We start from the raw sequence: 22,099 nt of genomic DNA on the forward strand, positions 1-22,099 counted from the left end.
AGGGCAGGAAACTTACTTCACAGGTGGCCCTTGGCCCTTTGCCACTTCTCCATCCCCACTGAGTCATTTGCAACTTGGGCCCAAGGCTTGGGAGCCCTCCACCCCAGAAACACACTCGGGGCCGTACCTCTGTCTTGTTTGGTGTGACAGGGACCAGAAGCTGAACCTGAGGAAGGCAGCCCCTGAGGGGTACAGGGAGGAGACAGGCTTGCTGCCACACCTATGTAGGTAACCTTAGCCAAACCACAGGGCTTCATGGGGGAAGCCGTGACTCCTCATCAGAGGAGCATGGAGACCATGAGCTCTGGACTTATGGGGGCCAGGTTCCATGCGGGGTCCACCATGGAACGGGCTCACAGACCTCAGGCAAATTACCTTTCTAACCTCAGTTGACTCATCTGTAAAACAGGTCTAACAGTAGTTTCTCAGAGAGTTGTTGTGAAGGTTAAATACCATAATAAAGGTAAAGTATTCAGCTCTGGCAGTAAACTAATGTGGTGACACTCTATAACCACACAGGTCTGGAGACAGTCAGCACGTCGAAGGCCTGGTTCACAGTCCTGACTCTGCAAACAGGAGCTGACTCCCACGGTTCTGCAGCCTGACCTCCCGGGGACCACCGAGAGCAGGGGGACTTCAGGTGCGCCCTGCCTGTGGGACTGAAACCTTGTTTATCAAATTCCAAGCACACAGTGCACCGAGAAAGGGTAGCTCGCTCCTTAGAAAATAACTCCTGACTCAGTTCATTTTAAGTAGCTAATTTCCCCCCAAAATGTTCAACATGTGTCCCTATTTTGTAAAACTATCTGCTGACCATCACCTTTTCAGCAACATTATCTATTGGGTGAAAATACCCTTCTCTGCTGGCCTGCCTGCAGTGGATTTTTTTTTTTTTTTTTAATCTGTTGCTTCAGGTCAGGAAGCTTCCCTGGTAGCTCAGTCGGTAAAGAATGCACATGCAACACAGGAGACCCGGGTTCGATCCCTGGGTCGAGAAAATCCCCTGGAGAAGGAAATGGTAACCCACTCCAGTATTCTTGCCTGGAAAATCCCATGGACAGAGGAGCCTGGCAGGCTACCAACAAGAGTTGGACCCAACTTAGTACCTAAACCACCATGTTCAGGTCAGGAACAAATGCAGAACTTGGATGTCCTTTTATTTCCCTCATGGCCCCAGGTGGGCAAGCGGACAGGCCAGCCCCGAGGCCCAGCTCGCCGTTCCCCACTGTCCGGACCCTGCCTCCTCCGCCCTGGCTCTCCTGACTAGAGCCGCCCCGGTTCAGACTTGCTCGCAGTGCCCCCAAGTGGTATGATTAGAGAGCTGCAGCTGAACCGCAGCCTCCAACAGAGCTCTGGGCCCTAACCCTGAAGACTAATCCAGGACACTCTCTCTCACCACTGACACCTAGGAGTTCTTGGATTCTCAAACTGTCTACCCAGAAGGCTAGTCCTCTGAGCCCTGACCCCACGGGACCCAACAGCAGAAAGATCTTTACTTAAGAACATCCTCTTTGTCTTCTTATAAAAAGAACACATTGCATCAGCAGGTAAGTGAGCAGATGAGTTATTCTACTTCCATACTATGAAATGCTGTGTCAGCATTCAACACATTTTATTTGATGCATTTATATGTAGCTTGAATCTTTTATATTCTTGAATTACATGTGCAATTTTGAGGGGAAAACCACATTGTTTTTTTAATGGAAAGTGTAAAAAAAAACACAAAGAGCAACATTTGCCTCTCACTGGCACACCACTCAGAAGAAAGCGCTTCTTTCTTCTGTCGAAGAGTGAAAATACTGGGACAGACAGCCCTGAGAAGCAGCACATCTCCGACCTGGGGAGGTCACCTGGGGTCCCCAGGCTGGGCTGACAGCTGCTAGCCTTGCCCACCCTGACCTGAGCCACCCCCAGAGGCACCTGCTCCTGTAGGGGGCCTCCCCAAAGCCTCTTTCTCCCCGGGGCCAGCAGAACACTCGGCTTGTAAGCCAAAAGTTCCTTCTCTTTGTTAACTACAAAATAAACATCTCCAGGCCCCCTGGGCTACTTGCAGTACAAATGTTTATGCCTTTGGAAAGAGAAAAAAGACTCTTGCAAGTTCTCCCAAGCAGATGGGCGCCAAGTTTGTAATTAACCCTCAGCAGTTGGGGTGTCTGATCTTCCGCCAACGGGTCTGTAGCAGGTTGGGGGGGGTGGCTAATGTGGGTTTCTGCTATAAATTTGCTTTTGATGGGCTTTTGAGGCCTTGGAACGCTCTCTGGAAAGGACACTGGCTATGCCTTTAAAACTCTGAATTAGGCACTAGGGACTCACCCCTAGAGAAAGCCCCCAACACAGCAGCACCCATTCCAGGTGAAGGGCTGTGAGCAGCTACAGCACTCAAACCACCTGGGGGCGAGACCCCTGATGTTGGGTGTGTACACAGAGGCAGGCGGAGCAAGGCTAACGGTTGCTGAAGATCAGGTACTTTGTCCTGTCAACAGTGGACATTGATTAAACATCCGAGGATCAGGCTCCCTGCTAAACTCAACACACTTTGTATTATTTCATTTGAGCCTCCCAGCCACCCACTAGGGTGAGTATAGTTATATTCACATTTCACAGATGAGGAACCTAAGTCTCAGAGAAATCAAGTCTTCTTTTTTCTTTTTTTTTCCCCCAGTCTCGTTTAATCCCAACTAGTTAGGTCCTTTTCTTCAGACAGAAGGCAGCTCTTGCCCAAGGTCATCAACCTGGTGACTGGAGGGCAGAGCTGGGACTGAAACCCAGGGCTTTGCAACTTCAAAGTCACCTCCGGCCATCCCTGTGTGGTTGTGCTTCACTAACACAAAGGGCAGTATCGCCTTTCAGATCCCTAGAAACAATACCAAACTCAAAACCCACCTGTGGGGTAGGTACCCAGAGGGAGTGAGAGGGCCAGCTGTCAGCCCCCACATCCTGAAGCCTCTCAGGAGAGGCTGGGGGAATCTCAAAGGATCAGCCTCCTCCATCTCTCTACTGGGGAAACTGGAGCCCAGAAGGCAGAATTCATGCCCCCATGTTGCCACCAGGACTTCGCCTCCACAGTCCATGCCCTTCACATGACTCCATGGAGCTTCTTGAAAAGACTGAAGCTGGTGGCAAGCACTGGACGTGGAAAAGAGGGCAAAAGCTGATCTTCCAAATTGCTTGGGTCTTTGGTCTTAGGTGGAGGGCATCACCCAGTCTAAGGGTGTTTCCTTCTGATGCAGAGTTGGCCATGGACTGCTGCCATCTTTAGCTCCAGCATCATGTGCATTCAAGGCACCCTTGGTGTCAACAAACAGTGTTGGGAGCCAGTGTGTGTAGAGGGTCTCCAGATTTTTTATGGGTGGGACCCAGGAAAGAAGTCCTTCTCTGTACTTCATTTCCTCCCACATCCTATTGGCCAGCACTAGTCACATGGCCTCAGCTGGCTGCAAGGTCTTCTGGGAAATGTAGTCCTGCAGGAGAGGCAGCGTGGGACATGAAATAGGTCCGTTGAAGGCACTGTTTCTGCCACAACTATTCAAAAATCCCACAGTCATATCAGGGCCTGAAATACCTCAAGATCTGAGGGAGGTCCAGGGTGAGTGCTGCTCAGCATGTAGTAGGAGCAACAGAGGGTGAGGCTGGAGAAGTAGGCCGGCCCAGCGTGAGAAACACCAGCGGAAAAGTAGGAAGGAGAGAGGATCCTGATTTGCAATCAGGCCCTTGTGGCTCAAGTCCCTGACATCAGTCCAGCCACAGCAGGAGAGGGACAGGATGGTGCCAGAGCGAGAGGCAGAATCTTCCGGATGAATGTTAAGGGAAACCCAAGAGCCCTGAAGATGTTCAGAGAAGGCCCCACCAGCCAAGAGTCCTGGCCGGCTTTCCAGAAAAGAAGAGGATGCGAGGGGGAGCTGGAAGAGAGGAGAGGAGAGAAGCAAGCACAGGGTGCCAGGGAGGGAGTTCTGAGACAACAGCGACTCGTGCCAGCAGGGCCCACTTCCCGTGAAGGCTCAACTGTGGGGACGCAGGGCCGCACGTTCAGAAGGGCCCCGAGCTCTGCTCTGCTGTCACCATCTTGAAATTCCTAATAATTTTCAAAGGAGCCCCACTTTTTCATTGTGCATTGGGCCCCACAAAATTGTGTAGCAGCCCTATGTCCAGCGGTATGGATGTGATGACCCTGCCTCCAGGGCAGAGGTGCTGCTGACAGAGGCTACTTTCCAGCCTGATCGTACAGCAAGGCAACAAGAAATGGAACTGGAGGCAGCTGTGGGGGGCTGGGGTGCGGTCAGCTCAGGTGTGTCTTGTTCCTTAACGTTCTGAGGTATAAACATTTAGGAGGGACTGGTTTCAGATTCTACCCATTGGGAGGAAAAAGATGTTAGCTGGTGAGAGATTTTTTTTTTTAATTGAGAATGATGAACTCAGTAAGAGATGTAATTTTTTGTTTAAATAAGATCCTCATATTTTATTTTATTTATTTATTTTGGCTATGCAGCACGTGGGATCTTAGTTCCCCACCCAGGAATGGAACCTGCCCTCACTCCCACACACACATTAGAAACACCGAGTCTTAACCACTGAACTGCCAGAAAAATCCTGAAACATGATGTTGAAGATGACAGACGATAGATGAAGTCCAGGTGCCCAAATGGGGAAATGAGGGCATTGGATTGGAGCAAGGTTCATCCTAATCTTAGGAGTCTCTACCTTCATATAACAAGAGACATTCAAGGAGGCCTACCCGTACGGTTTTTTAAAACCAGTCCTGTTGTTGGTGACATTGCAAAAGCAGGAAGCAGGTTAACTAAGCCAAAAGGGAAGTGGCTGTGGGTGGTGGGGATGGGGGTCCTCTTCAAGTCAAAGAGAGTGTCAGACACAGCTGGCAGGTTGATGGGACCAGCCCTCTACTGCGTTACCTGCAACAGGCCACAGCCTTAAGGGAAGAGGAACCTAGTGCAGTGAGCTCGACCTCGACACAGAGCTTGATTCCAAAGAGGAGGAATGACTAATAATTTGCTGAGTACACACAGTACCAGGCACTGCGCTACACACCTGTGTGAGTTACGCTTGGCTGCATGACATATCCCGTAATTGAGAAGTTTGTAACAATGAACATGTGTTATCAGCAGTTTCCCTGGGTCAGGATTCAGGAGCAGCTGAGTTGAGTGGCTTTGGTTTAGGGTCTCCCATGACGTTATAGTCAAGATGTCAGTGAGGGAGCAGCTTTCCACTGTGGCTCAGCGGTAAAGAACCCACCTGCCAATGCAGGAATCTTGGGTTCCATCCCTGGGTCAGGAAGATTCCCTGGGGAAGGAAATGTCAACCCATTCCAATATTATTGCCTGGAAAATCCCATGAACAGAGGAGCCTGGCAGGCTACAGTCCATGGGGTCACAAAAGAGTCAAACACGACTGAAGCGACTAAACAACAACAGCCGGGGAGGGTGAAAGGAGGAACACCCCAAAGGAATCCAGCTCAAGTCACAATATAAGCACATAAATGTGTGGCTTGCTCAGGGTCAGTGGTAACAGTTGTTTAATGGCAGAGGTGGCCTTGTCACTCAGTGACATCAGTGGTCTTCAGGCCCCGGGCAGGCTTCTCTGAGAATGTCCCAGAACCAAGTTGCATGTCATTTTCCTGTTGGTCAACATCCTGGTGTACGTATTTCACTGCAGAACCTCACGGAAAGGAGGATTTGGGCATCCCTGGATCTCCCAGCCAGACACCGGCCCCAAGGACCGCAGTCCCACCATGACTTCAACCACCGACTTTGAGTATCAGTGGGTGGCCTGGGCCCCCAGCAGAAAACAAGCGTAGTGAGTAATGACAGGTGAAGCGTGCGCCCTCGGGGCGGGCCCACACGCACACGTGAGAGAGCCCAGGGACCCTCGGACAGCATGCTGAAACTTTGTGGGAGGCTGGCCACCCCATCTTTGGACCAGACCTGCCTAATTTACCTCTGGTTACAGACACCTTCCTAAAGGCCAGGACCAAGTGATTTAGGGCACAATCCAGAGTGTCTGCCTGTAGGGCCCCCTCCCAGTGGAGGCACGCACCCCTCCAGCATCCTCAGCAGGTGGCCCTCCACCCCTGCGTGCACCTTCCTGCGGCCGGAAGCCCCTGCCTCTGCAGGCAGCTGCTCCTGCACTTGACAACACAGCTCTCGCCTGTCCAGCCCTTGTACTCTTGCTGGCCAGAAACGTGGGCCTTGTCCTGACCTTTCTCTCAGTCCCATCCGCTGCCCTTTGTCTCTCTGCCGCTGCTGAGGTCAAGCCATGACCACCCCTTCCTGGGAGACAGCAGTAGTCTCCTTGGAGGTCTCCCTACTCCTGTCCATTCTCCACCCTCCCACAGGGGGGCCTCCTGAACCCAAAGCTGACCAGCTTCTTCCTGCCTAAACCTGTCCACAGCCAGACGCCAGCCCCGAGAACCCCAGTGCTTCCAGGATAACAGGGCTTGTATGAGCTGGCCTCAACTGACCTCTCCACCCTCATTAAGAAGAAGGAGAGGCACTCGTCCTCGTGATGGCCCAGTCTGTGGAGTCTATTTCTCTCTAAATAAATCCTTTTCTTATCTATCCAAAAAAGAAGGAGGAGGAGGAGCCGGAGAAGGAGAAGGGACTTCCCTGGTGGTCCAGTGGTTAAGAACTCGCATGCCAGTGCAGGGTACTTGAGTTCCATCCCTAGTCTGGGAAAATCCCACATGCCGTGGAGCACCTAGGCGCATGCGCCACAACTACTGCGCCGGTGCTCAAGAGCCTCAGCTAGAGAGTAGCCCGCACACCGCAGTGAAGACCCAGTGCAGCCTAAATGAATAATAGAAAGTTGAAAGCAAATTTTATCAACTTAAAGAAGATGATAGTGGTGATTGCCAACACTTTACAGCACCTACCAAGCTCCGGGCACTGTTTAAATGCCCCAGACTGCCGTGTTGACACCTTGATTTTGACCCAGTGAGACCCATTTCTAACTTCCGGCCTTTAGAATGATAAGGGAATGAATCTGTGTTGTTTGAAGCCACTAAGTTTGTGGCAGTCTGTTATAACAGCCATAGGCAATGAATACATCCTATTTGAAATTTAAATTGAGAACTTTAAAAAAATCTATTAATTTGCTTAAAAATAACAATGAGTATATTTCTTGTTATACCAAGAATATTTTTATTTTAAAGTAATTATATTTTTAAAAAATATTAGTGTGAAGATGGCTTAAAAAAAATACTTTTGCAAATCTTTTTATGTCTGGCTCCACAGAATGATGGCTGGATTCCCATGTCTGCGCCTGCATTCTGTCTGTTGTGATGTAGTGTTTGGGTTGAAAATATGAAGAAAATTCAGCCTCAACAGACAGGAAGGTGGAAAAAAAGGAGGAGCATTTTCAAAGCATTTTCAGATAACAATGGCTATTTTTCTTCGATATAAACTAAAATGCGAACGTGGCAGTTTCTCAAAGGTTACTTGCAGTGTGGAGTCTGAAACCGTATCAATGGTCTTTGTTATGACGGCCTTTGAGTGATTCTGGCCTTGATGCCCCTTTGCTACCCAGAGGAGCTGGCAGTCCCCTTGCTGGGGGGACCATGGAAGGTGCTGGAGGTAACCCAGCCCTAACAGGAGGTGGGTCAGGGGAAGGCCAGAGGTGACAATGGGGTGGGGGTGGCGAAGCAGTTCGGGACAGTGGCATTGGATTCAACCAGCTGAGATCTTTAGAGGCCGCTGGTGACAATATGACACTGCCCCATCCCCTCCCCATAGACAATTACACCTCCAACAAAACTAACCCTAAGACACAAACCTTCGTGCACATTGGAAGTAAAATAGCTTCTCTCTTTAGATCTTCTGTTATCTTCTAGCCAGATTCTGGCCAAGTTTGTCAGAACCACCTCCGCTCATCTCTCTGGTCCTGCAGTTAAGACAAGCTGAGTGTGAATGCAGGTCCTGCCATGCACCGGTGTGCCCCTCAGTACAGCGGGCGTCTTAGCACCTGTCCACCAGGGTTGTAAGGGTCCTGAGAGGAGGCTTGTGAGGCACGGTGCCTGGCGTGTGCACGTTCAAGTTTGCTGTGATTATTGTAGGAATGCAAGTGACCTTCCAGGGGCCTCCAGCTGGCTCCTGCAGCCCAGATCTTTCAGCCAGGGCCCAGGACTTGGCGAGGTCGGCTGAAGTGTCCACTCTCCCCTCAGCTCCTTAACTTGGGGTTTCCCTGGAAGCCACAGGGCTGGGGAGGGAGCAGTCGATGAAAATAATCCACAAACAATCTATAATAAGAATAGCAAAGAGTTTTATTTGAGCCAAACAGAGGACAATAGCCAGGAAGACAGGTTCTCAGATAACTCTGAGAAACTGCTCTGTAGAAGCATGGTTTTCAGCACAGTTTTAGGTCTTGTCAGAACAAAGAACATCAAATGCATCAGGGATACATTCCTCCAAGTTTAAAAAAAGAACAGATCAGCATGGACACAGTGAGTCAGCGTGGCCTTGGCACCTGGGAAGGGAGTCTTAGCATCAGGGGAGAACAAGCAAGCATTGGCATCCCAGGAAGGGAGGCATTTAGTCTGTGTTTTTATCATGGTCATTCCTTACATGTAGTCAAATATCCCTTTTTATTTTAAATCAAAGCAGACATGCAATATATGTTTAATAAGTCACAAATGGGCCATACTAGTTAGCATAAAATTCAAGTTAACTCATGTATAAGCCAGAATGACTCCCCCGGACCCCAATACGTTGGACATTTCTTTTATCAGAGGAATACAAGGAAGTGTCTCAAACACAAGCAACCTCTCCATCTCTTCTTCCTACAGAGCCCAGAGCCGCTGCAGCCCCTTCCAGAACGATGGGCCTGGGGAGGCTGGGTTGGGGGTGGGGGGGACACAGGTCAGGAAGGCAGCACATTTGTCCCACAAAATTGAATAAATATTTACCATTTTGCTTCAAAAAAGAATAAATATTTTAAAGTAGAACGTAGACTAGGTGGCATAAACCACAGAAACACATTTTCTCACAGATCTGAAGGCTGGAAGTCCAAGATCAGGGTGCCGGCAGGTGTGGTCCTCCTGAGGCCCCTGTCCTCGGCTTGCAGACGGCCGCCCTCTCGCCACTCTGCACGCGGTTGCCCCGTGTGCACGTGCGCTCCTGGCATCTCACCACGTGCCCAGATTTCCTCTTCTCCAGGCGTATCAGATGAGGGTCCACCCGAATGACCTTGGTTTAACTTAATCTCCTCTTTCGGTCCACACGTTGTTACTTCTTGAGACACCAGGGGTTAGGACATACACGTATGAATTTGGGAGTGGGCACGATTCAGCCCTGCACAGGTCCTGAGAGCTTAGTTTTGTCTGAGCCAAGGGGCTGCAGGCAGTGGGGAGAAGCACAAGGGAACTGGGCGTGGGAACAGGCCCCACGATCAGAGGAGGAGAGGGGATGCTGCCTGCTGTCGAGGCCGTCCGAACGCGGGTTGTAAAAGGATTTCCAGACAGAGTGTTGCAGAAGGGAGGAAGTTTATTCAGAACAAAGAGCAGAGATAGTGTGGGCTCTCTGAGCTCAGTAGGCTGACTTTGTGACAGACCAGAGAAATCCGATGGGCTGCTGTTAGAACAGCAGGCCGGCTCAAGGGAAAGCCAACACTTTCATGGGTTAGAAGCCATTTTTATAGCTTCAAGACAAAGGGAATTCCTGCTGAGAGGGTGGCATTAGGTGATTAGGGCGCCAAGGGTGAGCACTGAGGTGGGCACTTTTGCCTAATACAGGCTCAGGAAGCTTGCGGGTGATGATCAAGGGGGCTTTTGGCAACGGTTTCAAAGGGGCTCAGAGAATCCCATGCACAGACCGAGCCTGGTGGGCTACAGTCCATGGGGCTCACAAGGAGTGGGACACGACTGAGTGACTAACACTTTCACAAAGGGGCTCAGTCAGTTCCTCAGGTGACCTTGGTTCTGGCATCTGTGGCCTTGGGATGGGACTCCACACCTGCCACAGAGATCTTTCTGGGAAGCAGAGGAGCCAGGAGTACATACCATGTCTGTACTCCAGCTAAGTGGCACAGAATCCAATGGGCGGTCTCTGTCTGGCCGGAGCTTCACTGGTAGGCCCATAGCCACGTCAAGGCCTGAGGCCTTCCGGAAAGTAGAAATTGGAACTTGGATGTCAGCCCAGCCCAGCAGAGGGGGCCTGGGAAGGAGATAGCTAGGGAGGCAGCCATGAGGGCCACAGGGCCCAGGGCGAAGATAACATTGAACATGCACCTCCCTCCTGGGCCTCTCCTTGCCAGAGCTGGGTGTTCGCCCACAGGCCCTGGACAGATCATCTCTGCACAGCCTCAGCCTTCACCATGACTGAGAAATACTCCTGCAGTTTCCGCAGCAACCCCTGAACTTCCTTTCACTGTCTGGACTGGCTCAGGCTTTCTCCACATTCTTTTCAACTTAATTGACATTTATACAGCTTCCTACCCCCAAATTGCAGAATCCACATTCTTTTCAGATGTACACAAAACATTTACCAAGATAGACCATATTCTGGGCTATAAAACAAACCTCAGTGAATTTTAAAGGATTTGAGTAAGCTTCTGCCTTCAGAAATTAAAAGAGAAGAAGAAAAAGAAGAAGAGGGACTTCCTGGGTGGCCGGGTGGTCAAGAGTCTGCCTTCCAATGCAGGGGATGTGGGTTTGATTCCTGGTCAGGGAACTAAGATCCTGCATGCTTCGGGATAACTAAACCTGCATACTGTAATGAAGAGCCGGAACGGCCAAAAACAAGAAGAGCAGGAGAAGGAGAAGGAGAGGAGTGGTCTTTGCTGAGTGTGTAGAGCTTCTCCGTTTGGTCTGCAAAGAATATGATCAATCTTATTTCAGTACTGAGCATTTGGTGATGTACATACATAGAGTCGTCTCTTGTGTTGTTGGAAAAGGGTGTTTGCTATGACCAGTGTGTTCTCTTGACAAAATTCTGTTAGCCTTTGCCCTGCTTCATTGCCTTTTATTCCAGGTATCTCTTGACTTCCTACTTTTGCGTTCCAATCCCCTCTTGATGAAAAGGACATCTTTTTTTGGTGTTAGTTCTAGAAGGTCTTGTAGGTCTTTAAAGAAACAGTCAACTTCAGCTTCTTCAGCATTAGGGATCTGGGCATAGACTTGGATTACTGTGATGTTGAATGGTTTGCCTTGGAAATGAGCCGGGATCATTCTGTTGTCTTTGAGGCTGCACCCAAGTACTGCATTTTGGACTCTTTTGTTGTCTATGAGGGCTACTCCATTTTTTCTAAGGAATTCTTGCCCACAGTAGTAGACATAATGGTCATCTGAGTTAAATTCACCCATTCCCATACATTTTAGTTCACTGATTCCCAAGATGTTGATATTTACTCTTGCTATCTCCTGCTTGATCATGTCCAATTTACCTTGATTTGTGAACCTAATATTCCAGGTTCCTATACAGTACTGTTCTTTTCAGCTTTGGACTACACTTTTACCACCAGACATATCCACGACTGAGTGTAATTTCCATTTTGGCCCAGCCACTTCATTCTTTCTGGAGCTATTAGTAAATTGCCCTCCGCTCTTCCCTAGTAGCATACTGGACACCTTCCAACCTGGGAGGGGTTCATCTTTTGGTGTCATACGTCTTTCCCTTTTCATACTGTTCATGGGGTTCTCGAGGCAAGAATGCTGGAGTGGTTTGCCATTCCCTCCTCCAGTGGACCACATTGTGTCAGAACTCCTCACTATGACCCGTCCATCTTGGGTGGCACGGCATGGCTCATAGCTTCATTGAGTTATGCAAGTCCCTTTGCCATGACAAGGCTATGGTAAATGAAGGAAAGCTATGGCAAAGCTAGACAACACATTAAAAAGCAGAGATATCGCTTTGCCCACAAGGGTCAGTACAGTCAAGGCTATGGTTTTTCCAGCAGTCATGTATGGATGTGAGAGTAGGACCATAAAGCAGGCTGAGAACCGACAAATCGATGCTTCTGAATTGTACTACTAGAGAAGACTCTTGAGAGTCCCTTGGACTTCAAGGAGATCAAACCAGTCAATCCAAAAGAAAATCAACCCTGAATATTCATTGGAAGGACTGATGCTGAAGCTCCAATATTTTGGCTACCTGATGTGAACAGCTGACTCACTGGAAAAGACCTTGATACTGGAAAAGATTGAAGGCAAAAAGAGAAGGGGGCATCGGAGGATGAGATGGTTATGAATTTGAGCAATGGACATGAATTTGAGCAAACTCCGGAAGACACTGGAGGACAGGGGAGCCTGGTGTGCTTCAATACATGGGCTGCAAAGAGTCGGACACGACTTAGCATTGGAACAACAAAGTGGTCTTTGCAGATATAATTAAGAGTTGTGAAGTGAGAAGATCATCCTGGATTATCTGGGTGAACCATAAATCCAATAACAAGTATTTTTATAAGAGAGACACATGAGGAAAAGGTGTTACGAAGTCAGAGGCAGAGGCGGGAATGACGTAACCAAGGAATGCCAGGTGGCCACCAGCAGCTACAAGATATGAAGAAGGGATTTTCTCATACAGGCCCCTGAGGGAGCATGGCCCTGCCAACACCTTCCTTTCAGTCTTCTGACCTCCAGAACAGTTAGAGGATAAACTTCTGTTGTTTTGAGCCACCGAATATGTGGTAATTTGTTGTGGCATCCTCAAGAAACTAGTATAGAAATGCATATGCAATTTTTTTTTAAAAAGAATTTTGGCCCACACCTTGAAGTGTACTTGAAAATTAACTCAAAAACAGATCATGGGGCTTCCCTGGTGGCTCAGTGGTGAAGAATCCTCCTGCTAATGCAGGAGACACAGGTTCGATCCCCGATCCAGGAAGATCTCACATATCATGGAGCAGCTAAGCCCGTGTGCCATGACTGCTGAGCCCATGTGCTGCAACTGCTGAAACCTGCACGCTCTAGAACCTGTGCTCTGCAGCAAGAGAGGCTACTGCAATGAGAAGCCCGCTCACCATAACTAGAGAGCAGCCCCCGCTCGCAGCAATTAGAGAAAAACCCGCATAGCAATGAAGACCCAGCACGATCAAAATATAAGTAAATAAATTAAAAAAAAAAACAGATCATAAAAGTAAAATGTAAAACTAACTTTTCTATAAGAAAAGAAAACCTTTGCAACCCTAGGTTAGGCCAAGATTTATTTATTATTGTTATTTATTGCTGTACTGAGAGGCACATGGGATCTTAGTTCCCTGACCAGGGATCAAACCCATACCTCCTGCATCCAGAAGACAGATTCTTAACTACTGGACCACCAGGGAAGTCCCAAGGCTTTTAAAATTTATCTGCTCCTGCATGTCCAGCACTGACCGTGAGCTCAGGCTCCCAGAGGGCGCTCAGCAAACGTGTCTAAGTGGGACGAATGAAGCCATTCAGGGCCCAAGACGCTCGGGCCACAGAGCCGGCATTGAGTCTCCTGGGGATTAGAGTCGGCCACGTTCCACCCAGCAGGGAAAACTCAGAGCTGACGTCAATTCAGACCCCACATACATGATTCTTACCCAGCGAGACGTCAAGACAATCTCACTCTTTGTCGGAACTGTGGTGGGAGTCTTAGGCAGAGAGAGAGAAGCAGTCTAAAATCAGTCGCTTTTCTGAAACCATCCACTCAAGAAATTAAGGATTCTGTCAACGTGCCCTGAATTTCTGGGCCCAGCAATTAATTCCTTCTAGATTAAAGGATTGTTGTGTTTCTAATACATTATTATGCGGAGCGGGCTTGCTGTGAATTTTAAAACTTTAGCTAGAATCCTCATTAACGGGGACCTTTTATCTGTGTGCAACTTCTAGAGGAGGCTGGCGGCTGGAAAGTAAGCTGACACATCCAAAAAGGAAAAGCACCGACTCAGGGGGCATCCTGACGCACATTCAGCATGAGCAGCTGTCCTCTATCCCAGCGGCAACAGGGCAGCAGGCCCAGGCTGGACATTGTGCCTCGGCCCACCAGCCCTCACCCACCCTGTCAGGTGTCCACGGCTGTTATCATCTGCAGCTGACAGGCGAGGGAACGGCGGCTGGTGAAGGGAGGTGAGGGCCCCTGGCCCAAGCCCGTGGCAGCCCAAGTCTGTCTCACCTCCAGATCCCATGCTTGTCCTGTTTTCTACTGCAGCCCCTGCTCCCCAGACAGTGGAGATCGCTGTGCAGAAGGATAACCCCAAGGCCTTCTGAGTCCACCGTCCATTCAACAGCCATTCCATCTCAGCACAGTACCCAAGGTCACATGTGTGCTGGGAGCGAGGTTCCACTGGGCCCTGGGGAGCCCAGAGGCCACAGGGAGCCATGGAGACGCAACTGCATGTGAGGCTGAGGGTGACCCAGAGGCCAGGGGTGCCATCCTCTGTCTGGGCACCTCGGGGTTCCCTCAGGGTTCTCTTCTCAGCATCCAGTGTGGCCGCACTCACGGCAGAAACTGAATTCAGAAGTAACCCTTTGTGGGGAGCTTTCCAAGACCTGGTCAGACACTGGCTGGGCCACCACGCGTGAACCTGGGTCTCCCCACTCCGAGTATTTTAGCCAGTCCTCCTTTTTATATGCATAGCGTGTGTGCACACAGCCTCTTCCTCACTGCACCCCAGGCCCCGCTGCCTGCCCCTCCACCCTTACAGTCCAGTGCAAGTTCCTGGAACCCAGGGTCTCCTTCTAGAAACTTCAGAAACTCAAAAGGGAGTGGGTCAGGAGCTCCTCTAAAAAGTGCCCTCTTCCAGCTCCGCAGGCGAGAGGTTGGGAGGCAGGCAGGCCCCTGAGAGCAGCTGTAGTCCCAAGGCCTCCTTCCTCGGGGCCCCTGGAGTCCACCTAGGGCAGAGGGGCTGCTCAGCGCCTCCTCCCAGGGCAGCTGGAGCTCACCACCACACAGAGCCTTCACAATATTCTTCTCTCGGAAAATAAAACCTAAAGGAAATACTGGGACTTCCCTGGTGGTCCAGTGGCTAAGACTGTGAGCTCCCAATGCATGGGAGCCCCGGTTTGATCCCTGATCAGGGAACTAGATCCCACATGCAGCAATATGAATTCACATGCCGCAACCAAAACCTGGTGCAGATGAATAAATAAATATTAAACTTAAGGAAATGCTGATGCATGCAGCAACATGGATGAACCTTGAGGACATGATCCTGAGTGAAATCTCCCAGTCACAAAAAGACACACACTGTGTGAACCCATCATATGAGGTCCCTCAGTTCAGTTCAGTTCAGTCACTCAGTCATGTCCATCTCTTCGTGACCCTGTGGACCACAGCACACCAGGCCTCCCTGTCCATCACCAACTCCCAGAGTTCACTCAAACTCATGTCCATTGAGTCAGTGATGCCATCCAACCATCTCATCCTCTGTTATCCCCTTCTCCTCCCACCTTCAATCTTTCCCAGCATCAGGGTCTTTTCAAATGAGTCAGCTCTTCACATCAGATGGCCAAAGTATTGGAGTTTCAGCTTCAACATCAGCCCTTCCAATGAACACTCAGGACTGATCTCCTTTAGGATGGACTGGTTGGATCTCCTTACAGTCCAAGGGACTCTCAAGAGTCTTTTCCAACACACAGTTCAGAAGCATTAATTCTTTGGTGCTCAACTTTTATAGTCCAACCCTCACATCCATACATGACCACTGGAAAAACCATAGCCTTGACGAGACAGACCTTTGTTGGCAAAGTAGTGTCTCTGCTTTTTAATATGCTACAGCTGTCAAAGTCATAGAGACAGAAAGCAGAATGGTGGTTGCCAGGGATGTAGGAAGGGAGGGATGAGGAGATTGTGTTTAATGGGGACAGGGTTTCGGTTTTGCGAGATGAGAAGAGTTCTGGAGATAGATGGTGGTTACACAATATGGATGCACTTAATACCGCTGAACTTCAAAAATGGTTAAAATAGTCAATTTAAATGATATGTATTTTACCACCATTTTTTATAATCTGTTTTATATCGATGCGCTGCTAATGTTTTTTATTTATTTATTTATTTTTGGCTTCCCTGGGTCTTTGTTGCTGCCTGTGAACTTTCTCTAGCTGTGGCGAGCAGGGGCTCTTCTTTGTTGTGGTGTGGGGTGTCTCTTGTTGTGGGGCACAGTCTCTAGGCTCGAGGCCTTCAGCAGTTGTGACTTGAGGGCCCTTGAGCAAGAGGGCTTCTGTAGTTGTGGCTTACAGGCTAAGTTGCTCTGAGGCATGTGGAATCTTCCCGGACCAGGGATCGAACCTGTGTCGATCCCATTGGCAGGCAAATTCTTATCTGCTGCGCCACCAGGGAAATCCACCCTGATTTTTTTTAAGTTAAAAAAGTATCTAAAATTTTCCTTCATCAAGCATCCTGGTATTCCCATTCTCCCACCGAATCCTGGCAGCCGTATTTGGAGGTAATTTCTACTTCTGCCCCTCATTTAATAGCTAAGGAAACCAAGATGAGCGGGGTGATATGAGTGGCTTGAGGTCACCCAGCAAGTAAGCACAGGGCCAGGCTTGGCCCAGGGGCCTACTGCAGGACCTGCTGTCTCCTGCCAGGGTCCCTGGCCATAAAGGGAGCCACCCCTCCCTGACCACTTGCCACAGCGCAGTCCCGATTCCCCTGCCAGGGGCGGCCGACAGGCCCTCCAGATGATGGGTCCCTGCTGACCGGGAAGGGGACAAATTGGAAACCCCCTGCCAGGGCTTCCAAGTGCAGCCCAGCCCTGGAAGTGCCTGTGCACTTCTGCTGGTGGGGCCGGGGGGCCGGCGGGGAGAGAAGTAGCCCGGCCCGGCCACAGGCCTGGACAGTGACCGTTGGGGGGACAGGGTTTTGGAACGGCCCAAGGCCCCCCCCAGGCCCTGGAATGACCAGTTTCCCCAGACCATGACGCCCATCCCTACCTGTATAGAGTCCTGGGGCTGCAGTAACCAAGTACCACAAACGGGAGGCGTGAACAGCACACTTCTGGCCTCGCAGCTCAGGAGGCGGGAGTCTGAGTTTGAGGGCTCTGCAAGTGCCTTCAGGGGCCTGAAGGGGCATCTATACCACCGCTCTCTGTACCTTCTGGTGGCGTCGGGCACTCCTCGCATCAGTGGTGGCCCTCTCCCTGTCTTCACACCATTTTCCCTCCATCTGTCCATGTGTCCAGATTTCCCCTTTCATAAGGACACAGCCATGTTGGATGAGGGTCCACCTCAATGACCTCACCTTAACTTGCATGCTCATTCACTGCAGTCATGTTTGACTCTTTGCGATCCTATGGACTGCAGCCCACTAGGCTTCTCTGTCCATGGGATTCTCCAGGCAAGAATACTGGAGTGGGTTGCTATGTCCTCCTCCAGGGGATCTTCCTGACCCAGGAATCGAACCCGCGTCTCCTGCATTGCAGACATATTCTTTACCACTGAGCCACTGGGGATGCCCAACTTGAGCATCTTCAAAGACTCTCTTTCTAAATAACATCACATCTCAAAGGTTAGGATTTCAGCATGTTTTAGAAGGACACCATCTAACCCACGACAGCTCTGTCCCACGACAGTTACTGCCTTTGGCCTCCCTGAGGCCAGCGGGGAAGGTTCTGAGGGTTGGGGATATTTGCAAAGTGAAAGGACATTTTGCATACTCTTTAAGATTTTAAGAATTTATAACCGTTGTCGCCCCGTACTGAGTGCTCGCCGTGTGCCAGGCACCCTCTACAGATGACTGTCACCCATTTTGCAGCCCTCAGTGGAAGGAATGAGACTCAAATCATCACAGTTGGAGTAAAAGGCAATGCCTGGGAATTCGGACAGGAGAGGAGGTGTGTGGGGAAGGTTTTTTCTACCTCCTAAATGTCTCCTTCCCAGGTGGTGCTAGTGGTAAAGAACCCCCCTGCCAATATAGGAGACTGTAAGAGATAGGGGTTTGGTCCCTGGGTTGGGAAGATCCTCTGGAGGAGAGTATGGCAACCCATTCCAGTATTCTTGTCTGCAGAATCCCATGGACAGAGGAGCCTGGCGGGCTACAGTCCATGGGGTCGCAAAGAGTCAGATGTGGCTGAAGTGACTTAGCACGCAAAAATCTCCAGATCTGGTGACTTCTCTCCATCCCCACTTGCCCTCCTGTACCAGTGTCCTGGGGCTGACGTAACAAATGAGCACAAACTTGGCTTAAAGCTGCAGAAGTGTATCCTGTTACACTTCTGGAGGAGGAAGTCAGGATGTCAGCAGGGCTCCCTCTGAAGCATCTAGAGGGGGTCCTCCCCTGCCTCAAGCAGCTCCCGGGGGCTCCAGGAGCTCCTCGGCTGGTGACTGCATCCCTCGTGAAGCTCTGCCTCTGTCTTCACAGCGCCTTCTTTCTGTCTCTCCTCCAGTGTTCTTTATCAGGACATTTGTCCTTGGATTTAGGGCCCATCTGGTAATCCAGGATGATCTCATCTCAAAGTCATTAATTTAATTATATCTGCAGAAGACTTCCCTGGGGGGCCAAGGGGTTGAGAATCTTCCCTCCAATGCAGACGACAGGGGTTCAATCCCTTGTCCGGGAAGATTCCACATGCCTCAGGGCGACTAAGCCCATGAGCCACAACTACTGAGCCTGTGCTCGGGAGCCCTCGATTTGCAACTGTGGAGCCCATGTGCTGCAACTCCTGAAGCCCGTGTGCCTAGAGCCTGTGCTTCACAAGAGAAGCCCCCGCCCTGAGAAGCCTGTGCACCGCGTCGAAGAGTAGCCCCTGCTCACCACAACCAAGTGAAGTCTGTGCGCAGCAATGAAGACCCAGTGCAACCAAGAATAACCAATTAGTTTCAAAAATAATTTATATTTTAAATTACAAGCGCAAAACATGAGAGACCACCAAGCCAACTAGTTAGAAACAAGAAAATACAGGCACACCCATAATCCCCAAGAACAAAGATATCTGGTGTCCAACCCTTCAAACATCCCTTTGCTCTTTTTACTTATATGGATCCCGAACGGGTGGCCGTGTACGTGGAAACTGTGACAACTCCTGGCCTTTGCATTCAGCTTCCTCTGATCTCCTGTGTGACTATCCATACAGAACAATTCAGCGCAGATTAGAAATAAACCAGATTTAACTTCAAAGGACAAGCAGTCAAGAGTTAAGCTAAGAAAGAAGGAGGATTTTCAGCTGTCTGGAGGTGGGGAAAAGATTTTCAATGGGACTGGAAGTTCTCTTTATTTGGCAAAAAAAAAAAAAAAGCACTAAAAAGAAGGAAAGCCCAAACCCCAAACAAAGATCTGGGGAATCACTACATCAAGGTGGATGGATTACAAATAATTTATTTTCTTAAAAAAAAACTTTAATGATATTATATTATCATAATGTTTTACCACTAAAAAGAGTCTAAGAAGGCTTTGAGGGATTACTGATGAAAAAGAATGATTTCATAAAACCCAGCAATTCTTAAGGAGAGTGCAGCCAAAAGGGCCTTTCCTGTTCTTTTATGGTTTCTTCCAAGAACAGGCTCACTGAGACAGAGAGCGAGTGAGCCGATAGCCACAGACCTGAGGGAAGCTGTGAACATCTCAACTCCAGGAATGAGAGTTGCCTGTGAGCGCTTTGGAAGGAGTGGGTAAGAAAAGGCATTCGAGGTGTCTCTCTTTCAAAGGACTGTGGTGAGAGATTTCCCTGGTGATCCAGTGGTCAAGACTCCATGCTTCTGCTGCATGGGGCATAGGGTCCATCCCTGGTCAGGGAACTAAGATCCCACATGCCTCGAGGCACAGTGGAAAACAGAAATGACTGTGGGGAAAAAAAATGGAAATTCTTAACTGTCCAGAAAGAAAGGCTGAACCATCATGTTTGCTTTTTTTTTTTTTTAATATTTTGCTGCAAATGTTTCCCCAAACTATATGTTCTTTATTACAAAAATTATTTGTACAAACATCCCTTCTTAAACAGTGATTAGTAATCCTAATATTTACATTCAAGTGTTTCACAGATTCCCATTTAGTCTAAAAAAGTATCATTAAATAGAAACACATACTCAGAGGCACAGTCTAGAGGGCTGCGGGCACAGAAGTCCCTGTTTTCTATTCCTTCATCCAGGGCAGGCATTGTTAAGTGATCACAGCACTCTTTTCCGTCAGTCTAGAGACTGTCTCTGTATTCCTGTCTGTTCTCAAAAGGCAGCTTCTTGGAGTGGATCAGAGAGACCAAAAAACCCCCCAGAAAAAAAAAAAAAAAAAAAAAAAAAAAAAAAAACCTCACTTCACTGCAGGTGTAAACCCAAGACGCCACCTAGTGGCAGAGCGTCCTAATTGCAGGCAGAGTACAACTGAAACTAGAAGAACCGGTTGGTTCCCTGGGCCAGCTAAGAAAGCCAGCCACGATGACAGTAATTAAACTATTGGGTCTAGTCTTGAGTAAATACATAGAGAAAAATTCTGAATTTCAACAGGGATTTTCCTTGCTTTAGCTGGAGAGATTGGCCAACAGAAGCATGTCATAACGAGGGACCTTTAGAAAATCCGATTCTCCCCCAATATTCTCTTTGCGGAAGACTGGCTCTTCCATCTGTCAGGTTTACCCTGATGCCCAGATGTATCATTCTGCAAACTGCACACCCTATGCCTCAGATTCACGTGGGTACTTTTTCCTGAGCAGAATGTGGCAGCCCTGCGTAAGGAGCTCCACTTTTGAATTTGAATGCTCCTCTTAAGCTTATGGCTCAGTGGTAAACAACCCACCTGTCAGTGTAGGTGACATAAGAGACATGGGTTGGATCCCTGGTTTGGCAAGATCCCCTGGAGAAGGAAATCCACTCCAGTATTCTTGCTTGGGAAATGCCATGGACAGAGGAGCCTGGCAGGTAGCAAAGAGTCGTACACGACTGAAGCGACTTAGCTCGCACAGTTAAGCAGCTTACCCTGAGACAAGTGCTGCTATCCCCACTTTCCAGGCAAGCACACTGAGGCTCAGAGAGGGGAAGCAGCTTGGCCAGGGCCACAGAGTGAGGAAGATACAGGCAGGATTGAGACGTCGTTCTGCTGGCCAAGCTGGGGCTACAGTGTCAGCCCCTTCCTGACAGCAGGCTGGAGTCCAGACAGGTCCGCTCTGCTCCTGGGAACGTCCCACCATGGCAGGACAGAAGCAGCCCAGATGGGCCAACGGGTCCCCATTGGAGGGAGCTGGGCACAGTGCGGGGTCCCAGGGTCGAGTCTGGGCCTGGACTGTCCTGACCATCTGCTCCAGGGCTCCAAAGCCAGATGCTGAGTGGCATTCTGTTGTCTCTAGCTATGCAGCTTATCAGCCTCCTGGCCTCCCTTTCCTGGGCAACATACCTCTGCATGGGCGGCTATGATAATGTGTGCCGTCTACAGGCACAGAGATAAAGGCCCAGGGCTGGCTCAGGAGGGGGCAGGCCCTTGCCGCCCCCGCGCTCTGCCCGCCACCTGCCCCTTGCCACCGCCCTGTCCTCCCACAGTCTCTCTGCTCTCTCCACATCTCTGTCTGCCGCGTGGCAGCCCTGCTGTCCTCATCAGGCCGAGCTCCTCCCTGCTGACGCCTGGGCTCAGTTTCTGTCTCTAACATCCGCGCTCTCTCATCCTGCTCTTCTCTGTCTCTGTCTTCCCTCCCCCTGTCTTCCTCTTCTTCCCTCCCTGGGATCAGGGAAGAACACAGCCCACTTCAGTTTCTCATGGTTCAGTGCCGACATGGGGGCTGCCCCAGCTCTCTGCCAGGACTTCCCTCTGGCCAGGGAGCCCACCTCCCCAAACAGCCTCCCCTCAGGTGCGTCATGAGTGACTGGAAGCCCTGGGCCAGGCCTGGTGAGGACAGGGGCTCGGGGTCCTTCCCGGGAGGGCAGGGAGGGGCTGCCTCCCAGGGTCCAGCTGGTTCAGAGGCCCAGTTCCCAATCCAGCCCTGTGGAGCCTCAGCCTGCCCAGAGTTGGAGGTCTGTCTTGAAACCTCACCCCAGCACTCAGGGGCCCTCCCAGGCTGCAGGCGCCCTCCAGCTTCTGGGCTGGGAATCTAAGAGCTGCCAGTTCATATGTGCACACACACACACACGTACTTAATTCTTAGGGCAAAGGGTGACTATAGTATGTATACTTTCTGGCATTAATTTTTTCTTTGAACCATGCAAAAGGATTCACAGTAAAAACTCACACCTTCGGTCCCTCATTCCATCTTCCCAAAGGCAGCCAGCTAGCAGTTT

The 22,099-nt window shown here is 49.9% G+C and overlaps 1 protein-coding gene across 2 annotated transcripts in view; it reads left to right on the top strand.

Annotated features, from left to right (window-relative positions):
- Positions 1-504: 504 nt before the first annotated feature.
- EMID1 (EMI domain containing 1) overlaps positions 505-22,099 on the top strand; it is a 71,016-nt gene continuing 49,421 nt past the window's right edge. Inside the window, exons 1-3 of one of the 2 annotated variants that reach the window (XM_070769784.1) lie at positions 505-640; positions 1,410-1,547; positions 19,405-19,513. In XM_070769784.1, coding sequence (XP_070625885.1) covers positions 19,479-19,513 — 35 coding nt within the window. In that variant the 5' untranslated portion in view covers positions 505-640; positions 1,410-1,547; positions 19,405-19,478. The remainder of the gene's footprint in view (positions 641-1,409; positions 1,548-19,404; positions 19,514-22,099) is intronic. The other variant, XM_019977277.2, reaches the window with a different exon arrangement.

Source organism: Bos indicus, chromosome 17, assembly GCF_029378745.1.
Source record: "Bos indicus isolate NIAB-ARS_2022 breed Sahiwal x Tharparkar chromosome 17, NIAB-ARS_B.indTharparkar_mat_pri_1.0, whole genome shotgun sequence".
In the NCBI taxonomy this organism is placed as follows: domain Eukaryota; kingdom Metazoa; phylum Chordata; class Mammalia; order Artiodactyla; family Bovidae; genus Bos; species Bos indicus.